Genomic DNA, 12,426 nt, shown 5'->3' on the forward strand with positions numbered 1-12,426 from the left:
CCTGGTTGGGGCACATGCCTGGGTTGTGGGCTCGATCCCGTGTGGGGCATGCAGGAGACAGCCAATCAATGATTCTCTCTCATCATTGATGTTTCTGTATCTCTCTCGCTCTCAGAAATGAAAAAATATTTTTTAAGAAGTATCCCCTTCGGTGTTTTATAAGCATTCGAAACTCCTAAACCCCAAACTGAATTTATCTTGAGCTCTAAACATGCTGCTTCTTCTGATTCTCTTATTACCATCTCAGGCCCACCCAGTTATGTAAGTGAGACTGATTCCCCCTCTTCTAGAAGATGTCTAATTGTGGAGACATGGCAGTTTTAAATCCTCTTTAGCTACACACTTTGCTCAGAGATCTCCTTTAACCTCAAATGCGAATGCTTCAGCCTCGACCACTTTCAGGCTCCTAGGTCCAAATGCCTACTTGACATTTATTCTGATGTTTCAGACATCTCAACAAAGTTAAAACAGAATATCCAAACCCAGCCTACTCATTCCTATTGGTCCCACCCCACTTTCCTTTGAAATCACCCCTTTCTTCCTTCTCCTTGGCCACATCTGTGGTTCTAAACCAGGGGTGGGCAAACTTTTTGACTCGAGGGCCACAATGGGTTCTTAAACTGGACCGGAGGGCCGGAACAAAAGCATGGATGGAGTGTTTGTGTGAACTAATATAAATTCAAAGTAAACATCATTACATAAAAGGGTACGGTCTTTTTTTTTTTTTAGTTTTATTCATTTCAAACGGGCTGGATCCGGGCCCGCGGGCCGTAGTTTGCCCACGGCTGTATCTAAACCATGACCATCTCTTGCCTGGAATTTGCTGCAATGATCTTACCGGCTTCCCTGCTTCTACCCCTCTTTATTTCCAGTTCATTTCTTACCCAGTACCCTAAATAGTATTTTAACAACATGAATCATGTCATTTCTAGCCAGAATTTCTTTAATTTTAGAATAAAATTCAGAACTCTTATTGCCCAGAAAGGCCAGAGGTAATCTCATCTGGCCCTTCTTGTCCAGTTAGCCACACTGACCTCCTTTCCATCTTTGAAATAAACACTGTCTCATCTTCAGGTCTCTGCATATTTCGATCCATTTGCCTGAATCCTCTTCTTGCAGCTATCTACATGCTGGCTCACGTTCAGCCATCAGATCTCAGCTCAGATGTCATATCCTCAGAGATTGCTAATGTGGCCTCTCTGTTGCCTTATTTCATCACCCTGTTCTTATTTGCCCTTTATAGCTTTTATCACATGTGTATTTGTCTTACTAATGTCACTCCTCCCTCCCCGCCCCGACATCCAGAATGTGAGGCCTAGGAGGGCAGGGACCAAGTCTCACAGAATGTATTTTCACTTGGCATATCTGTAATTTTGTCTGTTTGGTTATCTCACTTTTCTAGAAGTTTCCTGGTTAGTGCAGTATTTCTAGTTCTAAAGGAGTGCCTAGAAAAAAAGAAAAGAGTGGCTGGTACTACACACTGGGGGTTGAATCAATTAGTTCATGGTGAACAAAAGCTGTCTGTGCTTTCACTCACATTGCTTCTTTGCTCAGAATGTGCTTACTGCTCTCTCTCTTGGTTTAGCTTAACACCTCCTCATCCTTTAAGACTCAGATCAGGTAATTAACCTGTAGGAAGTTTTACTTGACCACTCCAGTGCTTAATATAGCATAGTGGTCTTTTTAAGCATGTTTTAGACAGAGCCAGGACTTAAATACACTAGCTCTATGTTGTAAAGATTACCTCTACATATCTTAACTTTTTTTTAGCCTGTCAATTGAGAGTAGTAATAAATCACAGAAGTGAACAAGAAAAGAAATAATACATGCAAAGCACTTGGCATAGTATCTGGCACACAGTAAGAACTCAAAATATGCTTTTACATTAAGTTAAGGGCTCATGGTCTGTGCTCATGTAACATGCTATCTGTATATCTAACAATGTACTAACATCCTGGATTATAATTATCATATGTTTGTCCACCCCCACTCAGAAAGTGACTTAAGGTCAGAGGTCAGATCTCAAAAATCTTTATGTCTCTAGTTCCCTAGTATAGTGGTGCCTGGATACATTAGTTGCTCAATAAACTTAAAATAAAAAGATAATGAAGAAGAAAAGCTAAGTCGAGAGTTACATGCTATCCAATATGGTAGATAGCAAAATGCTTTAATTTACATCAAGTAAAATAAAAAATTCAGGTTTTTGGTTGTATCACCCACATTTGAGAACTCGGTAGTCACATATGACCAGTGGCTACTGTACTGAACAATATATAGAACATTTTTGTCATCACAGAGTTCAACTGTCAACTGAACAGTGCTAGTCTAGAGACTAAAAACAACTTAATGGTATCTGTTTTTTTAATTTAATATAAACGGAAAAACCTACTTAGTTGAAGGCACTATGCTAGGTTATAATGCTATAAACACAGCATCTCAAAGAGAAGCTGTCTAAACTATAAATAGTAAAAAAACAAACAAGGAGATAAACTATAAATAGCATTGCATCACAAGCACTATTATTTCACTTATCTTGGATTCACAGAGAAAAAGTAAGATCATCAGCACTGAGAGGTTTGCTAGGAAACTGATTATAGTTAGTGCCCAGGTCCTCTACAGGTAAGAGATTCTGCACATGCAGAACACAGAATGTTTCACCACCTCCGGTCTCACTGGATCTTCAATCCCCACAACAGCAATGCATGTAAGGCCGGTGACAATATCATTTTCATTATCCCAGTCTGGTTCTGGTTCTCCTGCTGGGAAATCTCTGAATGCAAGACATATGGTTCTCAAGCCTTCTGATGCCATCGGTTCAATCACAGTTTTTATAATATCATCACGGTCCCTTGGTCTGAATACTTTTGCCTCACCATTAGCACTCAAGATTTTGAAACACCTAAAAGGAAATGTTGAATCCAAACATAAATAATTAACAGAAATAATTATGAATGGCATTTAAAGTGAACTGGAAGGGCTAGAAATCATGGGATCTGATAGCTGAAATTTAGAGAATTCCATTATGTTGTATTTTTACAGACTTAAATCATATTCACTTTTCACTCTCCCCTTTATAAAACAGTTCCAATTTTTATAGCTTTCTGTTGATAGCTCTCCACTTTATCAGTTACTCTAGATATTACCTAAACCTTCTCTTTTGGAAATACAAAGCTTTTAAATTTTCACAAAGAACCCCTAGTAGCAGAGAAGAATAAACTATGCACCTACCCATTTTGGTACAGAGTTAGACATTAATAATGATTAACACAAAATTGACAAATATTTTCTTTTTTTAAAGTAAAAAGCTAAGTTCAATCAACCCCTTACCTGAGACCTTGTTTCATCACCTATGCTGTTTTAACCATGAAAGAAAAAAACAACAACTTACTATTAAAATAAGCATTCTATTTGAATGAGAGAAATAATGCCAAAATAGTTTTATTGCCAGTGACACTAGCCACAACCTTTTAATTATGTGGTAGATCAAAGTTACACTGTGGACTTCCCTATTTAAAGTTTATTTTCACACAGCCTCTCTATGCTCCTCTCCCTGTGATGCTACCTCCTCCTGCTTCTAGGCAGGTGACTCCCAAATCTACATTTTCCGTTTTGTTTTCCAAAGCTCTCCATCACTGCTGAAGAGTCCCACTCAGAAGTTGTACTGGTACCTTAATCTTACTGCACGGAAGACTAAAAGCTGCCTCCTCACTGCCCATCTAACAGACATCAAGAGTACCCCAGTAAGTTCAATGTACATCAAGTCCCAAACTAACATCATCAACAGGTTCTGTGACTTTAAGTGAAATGATGTATTAAGGAAACCAATTTTACCACAGGCTAATCGATACAAACCAAGATTAAATTCCTATGGCATCTCATCAACATTCTAACAAATGTTGTTGAATGAAACTGTTATTTGAAGAGCTGCTATAAATCTAAAATCTCACCTGAGTACTTTTTCCTTATCTATATACATTACTTCGAAAGCGCTACATATTTATTCTCTGAACTGTCTTTTGAATGGTGCCTCTTCTTTCTCTTCCTCCTGTTAGTGACTTCTGGCTCTTACTCTGAGCTAGAGCTATTTATTGTAACAGCCCTTCTCTCCTCCCCAACCCATCTTATTTCCTGCCGTAAGAATTATCTTCAACCGCAGCTTTGATCATCCCGCTATATGATGAAAAAAATACTTCAGTCCCATTATCTGACCTTACTTAACTAAGTTTTTATTTATTTTTTCTTTATTGATTAAGGTATTACATATGTGTCCCCATCCCCCCATTGCCACCCCACCTTATCTAAGCTTGAATTGCTCAGCCTAATGTTTAAGAGCCTCTACAACAAAATGTAAATATCACTTGGAAATAGTTACTGTATACTTATTATATATCAGACTCCATGCTATGTTTAAATGCATTTTTTTTTTCACTGTTACAGAGTTGATAGTTTTTACCCTCATTTTCAGTGGAGAAAAATGAAAGCTAAGGAAAAAATTTGCCTAAAATCCCAAAGCCAGTGAGTTCCAGGAAAGCATCAAAGCCTGATTGTTTCTTGATTTTAAAAATCTGCCCTGTACCTTCTATCTGCTACCCAGAAAGCCATGGATGCAATTTTCTAAACTTCTCACTGAAATCAGATAACCAAGCTTACTGTGAAGGGAGAAGAAAGCTCTAGGTGGCCTGTGTGCCACAACAGCCCATGTCTTCTCAGATGAACTATATACTAGCTATCCCCCTGCATACAGCCTGCATACCCAACTCTTTTCCTCAGATATGGATTCCTTTCACCTTGATGCACTTATTTCATACCCAAACCTATCTCAAATGCTTCATCCTTCATAGTAAAATCTTTCATCTTAAAACTTTACACACCTGTCATAGGCTGCCTTATCATTAATTTTATACTTGTCCCTTAAGCCTAGAGACCATAATCTGTCAAGTATTCATAACACATATTATAGTCCATTTAAAAGCAAATTAGAAGTACAATATTCTAAGTGTTGTAATTTCAAATGAGTTTTATATTTCCAAAATTGCTCGTAATTTTTTAAAAGTTCTCTACTGTAATTAAAGAAACCCAAATAATTTTAATACTTGTAATAGCACATAAACATTGGAGAAATTATAAACATTTAATATTAAAATTGAAGCTACCTGTCTGTATAAGGACAGTAAAAGAGAAAGATTATCATTCAAAATGATAGAAGATACTTAAATATGACACCACAGCAGCATAAATAGGATAAAACCCCATTCTGATATAAAAGGAAAATTCTCAAGACCTAGTTTTAATGCTTTGCTATTTTAAAAACTAATCTAAAATTCATTCATCACATTTTCGAGTCTACTGTCTACAAGGCAGTGTTGAATATAAAAACTTCAGTTTTTCTTTATAGGAGGCATATTTTTCATGATCCTATATAACAATGAAATCAACATGTCTAAAAACAAGTATCAAGATTTACTTTATTAAATCTACCAGATTGGATGTAACTGAATGTAATGGGCTTATTTCCCCTGTAGCAAAACACTAAGAAATAAAAGAAACTGGAGTATAAAAATGGCAGAATACCATGGGCTGTTATCAGGATACCATTAAAATATACTAAAAGCTCTGAGGTGCCATCAAATGCTCCATATTCACAAAAAGAAAATAGCAACAGTAACAACACAGTAGGTATTTCATAAAGCAACTGTAGTTAGCAATTTATTCATCTCAGCACTTTACTCTTACTTTTTCAGAATTATCTCAGATGCACCCTTGCTGAATATTCGATAACTTCCATCAGAATTTTTCAGGACAGTACTCATGGACTTCCTAACAGAATTGAAGGTGTAGACTTTGTACAGTGATTCTTCTGGTATTTCATTTCTAACATCCTGATAATCCCGTTTTAAATCCAAAAGAAATCCCAACAAGGCACATTCAGTTTTATTACCAACATGACGAGGTAATCCACCCTCTTTCTCTGGGGGCTATAAGAGAAAAAGGTTTAGACGCTAGCTAGTATCATCTTGTTTCTCTATGACAGTTTAATATATTACACATAAATCAAAATACAACATTTTAAAACAAAATTACATAGGAAACTTCTATTGATATAGGCATTTCAGAGAGGGACACAGAATGATGAGGCAGAAAGGAGTTCTGGGACGAGAATGACATGGATTCCAATCTCAGCCCTGCCACTAGCTATGGGAACTTTTCGCACGTTACCCAATGGTTGTAGCCCTTGGCTTCAGCATCTGAAAAACAGGAGCACTTATGATGCAAGAATTAAGTAAGTCATGGTTCCTGACATGGGTAATGGGGCTTAACTTTAATTTCTCTCATTTTCTCTTCCTGTTTTCACTCAACATTTATATTAAATAATTCAAAATTAGATCTACTTTACAATTTTTATGGCTTAAAACAAAAGTTTATGTGTTAAAATAAAGCACTATTGCCTTAAATGTATATAAAAGCTTTATTTTTTCGTAGTATTTTCACAAGTTTTACCTCATATAATCATCACAGAAATATTAAGGGCAGATGTAACTGTCTTTACTTAATAATTAAAGAAAGTAAAGCTCAGACTTTCTGCTAGTAAAAGGCAAAGTCAGATCTAGAACCAAGATCTCTATTAACTTCCAATCCAATAATCAATTGGTGCATTTTTCACTGAACAACTTGCAGTATTAATTTTGTTCATGGTTTTCATACATAAGTCACTAGAACACATATCAAGTGAAATAATTTCATGCTTTATGTTATAAATAAGACTTTTAAAACTTATAAAGTTAAAAAAAACTTACAAAGTTGAAAGTATTTTACTCTAAGGTAGTCAAGTCTAGAATTACTTTATTGAGTTAGTTACTAAAGGTCAAGCATCACCTTCCAAAAAAGAACATATAGCATGCATAAGAAAACATTATTTTAAATTGTAATCTGGCTTCAAAATTTTCTCTAGAAAACTGTGAGTTGACTTTCTACAAAAGTCTTTTTATTTTTATCTACAAAAATAAAACAGCCTGGTCTTTCAAAAAATGAGCTTAATAAGAATTTAAAATTAAGGACTTGTTCTGGTTATAAGGCTTAAGAGTGTCTAAATACAGGAAATTCAAAATAGAGGAGGAGAAAGTTACAGGTGAACAAAATGTATATTTTGACCAATAGATCTTACTTGCAACACAAATTGTATCAAAGGAACTTATATACATTATATGGATATATGCCTTTTAAAAACAACACAACTCAGTTCTTCAATTTATATATATAGTAAAGGTAGGTCTGAAGATCTATATACAATCTAATTACAAATTAAAAAAAATCAATTTTCATGCATAATTTATTAAAGAAACCTACCAGTATTTTTGATGTATAAGCACAATTCACTGAAATTCCTGTTACAAGATAAGACAAGATATTTGGTGGAATAGCTTCCGGCTCAGGGACCTTTTTGTAATGCTTTTCATTTATATAAGCTTGAACAACTGTCATTCTGTTCATTGTCAATGTTCCTGTTTTATCTGAGCAAATGGCTGTAGCATTTCCCATGGTTTCACAAGCATCCAGATGCCTTACTAAGTTATTATCTTTCATCATTTTCTACGGTGACAAAAAAAATTTTAGGTAAGCTACATATAAAACCAATAGCCTCATTACATTAAAATCATAAACTGTTTTAAAATCAGAATGAAAATTCCCAACTATATATATATACACAATATAAACCAATAATTTAATATTGGAGGATTTTAGTACATTTGACCTATCCAAATAAGCTTTCTTAGGTTTCAATAATTTGACCACTGCATAACATAATCTAGTAAATGAAACAGATACCGGCACCCATCTGCAGATCACATCAACTCTACACTGCCTCCAAAAGCTTCTGCGAAGGGTCCTCACATTACAAGAGCATTGATAATCTGTTCTCTATGTAAGATGTACTTAGAGCAGTGTCAGCGTATATTACATTTAAGGATTAAGTCTCTTTATAAAGTAGAAGTGAGAAGATTTTTGTATCAATCACCAAGGAAATTGTATCAATCACCAAGGAAAATGTAGCTTGTATCAACTGAAATACATAGGTTGTGGGCTGCATGATTTTTTTTTTTTTTTAGTTAACATACCAAAAACAGAATGAGTCATTTTTAACTTTTCCATATGCTGATGCACTTGATATACTCACTCTTTGGATCCTCTCTCTAATTTACAAGAACAAAAAAGATAGTTTCTAAAAATTTAAAAATTTTCATAGTAGCCCCAAAAGTCATTTAAGTTAAAATACTTGATATTAATTCTCAAAATATATGTGGAATGGATTAAAAATAACAGAGTTTTTAAACTACTACTATGCAAGATATGGCAAAAAAAAAAGTGATTCCTTGAAAAAATAAATATGGGGAAGAAAGATGTGTACCTCCCATAGTACTTGTGATTCAAATTAATATTAAAGATTAAAAGAATGAAGTTCTTGCCTGTCCTGAGTGGCTCAGTGGTTGAGTGTCAACCTATGAACCAGGAGGTCACCCTTTAATTCCGGTCAGGGCACATGCCCAGGTTGTGGGCTCGATGCCCAGGTTGTGGGTTTGATCCCCAATAAGGGCATGCAGGAGGCAGCTGATCAATGATTCTCTCTCATCACTGATGGTCCTCTCTCTCTCTCTCCCTCCTCCTTCCTTTCTGAAATCAATAAAAATATATTAAAAATAAAAAAGAATGAAGATCTTTCTACAGTAAAGAAAATGTGTTCGATTTTGCAAAGCACTAACACTAAAGTCAATGCTTACTAAAAACCATCACTATCTTAAAATTCACCCATATCCCCAACACTATGGAGTCAGTATTATCAGTTGCCTTATTTATTAAAAGATCCATAAAGACTACACCTCAGTGAAAGGAACAAGTGAAGGCTAGACTATGAAGTAACGGGAGTAGAAGAATGGAAACAAGGAGGCTTTAGAACAGAGGTGGGGAACCTTTTTCTGCCAACAGCCATTTGGATACCTTATAACACCATTCGTGGGCCATACAAAATTATCAACTTAAAAATTAGCCTGCTATATTTGGTCAACATTTAATTGACTCACCCCTAATGCCCTGGCAGGGTCAGACCAAATGATTTCACAGCCCTTGGGCTGGACATTCCCCATCCTTGCTTTAGAAGGTTGGACTGGAGTGAACCCTTTCTTTGCTCTTATACCACAGTAAAAGACATTCTTAATCTTACAATGAGAAAAAGGAGGGAACATGACTTGACAACATAAATACTATACAATGAAAATTAAGCTACAAGTCTGCCTAGCAGAGTTGTGCTTAGTTTTGTGGCAAGGCTGTCCTCCAAGGTAGCGGTCGCCAAGGTAGTGGACCATTAGTGGTCCGTGAGGTCTGAAAGGTTGGTGACCACCGCTCCAAGGAATGTACAGGTCTCTATGTACTGGGATCCTCAACTGGGGGAAAAGGATGGAATCAATGACAGCATTTCTAAAGCAAACAAGTGTAAATTTATGAAATTCTCTTCCTTTCAGAATGAAAAACAAGAATAATCAAACGTGCATTTCCACCCCAGCTGGTACTTTAAACTTAGTACATCTCCTTAACCATTTCTACTTACCTTGACTGAGTAAGCCAATGAGATAGTGACTGCAAGTGGAAGACCTTCTGGCACAGCTACCACTAAAACCGTAACTCCAATAATGAAGAACTTCACAAAATATTGTATGTAAATCGGTGTGCACTCAGCAAGCCATTGTCTCTTCTGAACCCAGAATGTATCAATTACAAAATATAACACTAGAATGATAACTGTGATGGCAGACATCAACAAACCTTTCAGTATACAAAGAAAAGAAAAATGTAATTATTTAAATATTCCAGACACTATCCATTGTCAGTTACAAACTGGCCACTGGAAGAATTACAGCTGGTTTGGTAATACTTATTTTAATTTCTTTGGGAAATTGTTAACATCCTTTTTTGCCCTTGACATTGTCATATTTAATTTTTGCTTCCAAGTGTAGTCTTGTCCCTAGGAGAACTGGGAGAAATTGTTTAGGATTGTTTCCTAGACTTAACTGTATCCTCTTTGGTCGTCTACTAAAGCTGAGACAAAATAATAGGCACTGATAAGAAAATACCAAAAACAGCATAAGCTGGTGCTTTACATATTGGGAACTTACCTGTTGCTGAAAGACAATCCAATAAGAATCTGATGAATGAGAAGACGTGAAATTAAATATTCAACCCTATCTTTTTAATTAAAAAAATTATCTGAATCATTATCTTTAGTCTATCCTTATTACTTCATTAACTTAGAAAAACAAGAGTTAATCATGTAGTATGAATCATTTACCTCTCTATTTTGTGGGTTATTTAGCCCCATCTAAATGAATATTAAAAAATAAGGTAAGTCCACATATCTGGGTCTAATAACCAAAGTCAATGCTTACTAAAAACCATTACTATCTTAAAATTCACCCATATCCCCAACACTATGGAGTCAGTATTATCAGTTGCCTTATTTATTAAAAGAAGCATATATTTGTATTAGATAATAAACTTCTTGAGGACAAAAGCAAAAACATAACTTTTCCTAACACATTCCTAGGAAGTAATAAAATAATGCAATTTACCTGATTTAATAAAGTGTGCCAATTCACAAAGGTGATACCGCTGGAGGACATGCTCTGTTTGCTTTTTATTTTTCAATAGAGTGGTTCTCTCAACATGTGTTTTCTAGTGATGGCACCAGTTTAGTAATTTCAGCCTCAGCAGAATGATGAACTACTCCATTTAATGAACTAAACTATAACTTCTAGAAAAACATACACCTAAATTTTTCATAAATAGTAAAAAGATGAACAAAATGTGTGACAGAAATTTCTTTTAAATAAAATATAGTTGGGTAATGTGCCTGGAGTAACCTCACTGCTAGCCCTTCTCCATTGTTCCCAGAAATTCAGAGATGAGAGCATGGGCTTGTGAACTGGCAGACTTATGCGCTAATCTACCCACGTATTAGCTAGCTGACAGAGGATGTAGGCTCTATGTAATGCGGGGACAATAGCCTCTAAGCAATGAAGAGGATTGTCAATAACTCAGAAGACCTGGTACACTGTGGATAAAACTGAAAATATTTTTAACTCCCCCTCCAGCCACAAAGCAATGATTTTCCAGCCTTAAGTATGTCAAAAGATGATTTGTAAGCAGGAAGTTAGTGTATTTTAAAATAAACACCTTGCTTTCCTTTATGTATCATACCTGCTTTGCCAATCTGAACAGCCAGCTTTGTAAGTTTCCCTTGTAAAACAGATTTTTCCTTTTTTGGCAAATTTGATTTCTTTTTGTCTTTTTCATCACCATCTCCACCATCTTCACTCTTCAAAGGCTGCATTTCCATGGCTGCACCATCCTGGGCTTTTGCTGCATTTAAGAGCAAATGTAATTTCACTACATTTTAAAGGCACATACAACTTGACATTTTGAAGCAAGTTTTGATAAAAATCAGTTTTCTTTTAGAAACTAGGAAAGATTTAAACATTCAGCTTTGTGTGTGCACATGTTGTATGGTATGTCTTACCCAGAGAAAAATAAGACAACAGTGAGACTTGGTTGTGAAACTGTGTACCAGACTTGAGAATGTTGTAATACATAATACAAATGAGGCATAGAAAGGAAGAAATATCGATTGGTCCTTAAACTAAGAACTAAACACCAAATCATTTATCTTCCCCTGAGTTGTATTAGGTAATGAGACTTACTCCAAACATCCCAAGTCCCTTCTATATAATTTCTACTATAATGCAGAATATTATGTATCATCTTACACACAGAGAAATACCTATGTGTACAGACTATTAAATAGATGCAAAAATATGTTATATGTTTTGTTTCTTATGCATTTTTGCTAGTAGTGACATAGTAACCAATTTATACTACCCAAAATGTTTAAGTTGAAAGTTACGTACATCTGGATTTTTCTACACTTACTAGCACAAATCACAATTAAAATGTATTAACACTGCAAAGGCAGCACTACTGGGGCACTAACAGGAAGAGAGCTTAACCAAATTAACATATATTGCTGATTTTCCCTGCTACCTGGATCTTACACTTTTGGATGAATATAGTACACATTAGATATATTTTTGGATAATGTAAAGAAGCTAACTATACTTTTATCCACCTGAATTTACCTTTGTTGCGATTCTCAATAGCTCCATCTTGTTTCTTATCTGTAGGAACAAAATGGGAATTAAAGCTTTCCAAAAGAAATGAATACAGCCATGCTAAATTATGCAAAGGTAGTTCACATTTCTATAACAGCATTGTTACACAGTGCTACGTGTGTTTGTACAGATTAGGAAGCATCTAGTTTGTAATGACCTACTGGTCAATTACTCCCTGGTCTTAACCATAGGGGAATAATACTCCAAAATAATT

General features: G+C 35.4%; 1 protein-coding gene across 4 annotated transcripts in view; it reads right to left on the bottom strand.

The window, feature by feature from the left end:
- The window catches only part of ATP2B1 (ATPase plasma membrane Ca2+ transporting 1), a 134,212-nt gene that overhangs the window by 28,898 nt on the left and 92,888 nt on the right, over positions 1 to 12,426 (bottom strand). For all 4 annotated transcript variants that reach the window (XM_006084009.3, XM_023749793.1, XM_006084010.3 and 1 more), the window contains exons 7-12: positions 12,180 to 12,218; positions 11,245 to 11,406; positions 9,599 to 9,813; positions 7,345 to 7,587; positions 5,734 to 5,975; positions 2,662 to 2,899 (exon numbers count right to left, since the gene is read on the bottom strand). In XM_006084009.3, coding sequence (XP_006084071.1) covers positions 2,662 to 2,899; positions 5,734 to 5,975; positions 7,345 to 7,587; positions 9,599 to 9,813; positions 11,245 to 11,406; positions 12,180 to 12,218 — 1,139 coding nt within the window. The remainder of the gene's footprint in view (positions 1 to 2,661; positions 2,900 to 5,733; positions 5,976 to 7,344; positions 7,588 to 9,598; positions 9,814 to 11,244; positions 11,407 to 12,179; positions 12,219 to 12,426) is intronic.

Source organism: Myotis lucifugus, unplaced genomic scaffold (assembly GCF_000147115.1).
Source record: "Myotis lucifugus unplaced genomic scaffold, Myoluc2.0 scaffold_9, whole genome shotgun sequence".
Taxonomy (NCBI): Eukaryota; Metazoa; Chordata; class Mammalia; order Chiroptera; family Vespertilionidae; genus Myotis; species Myotis lucifugus.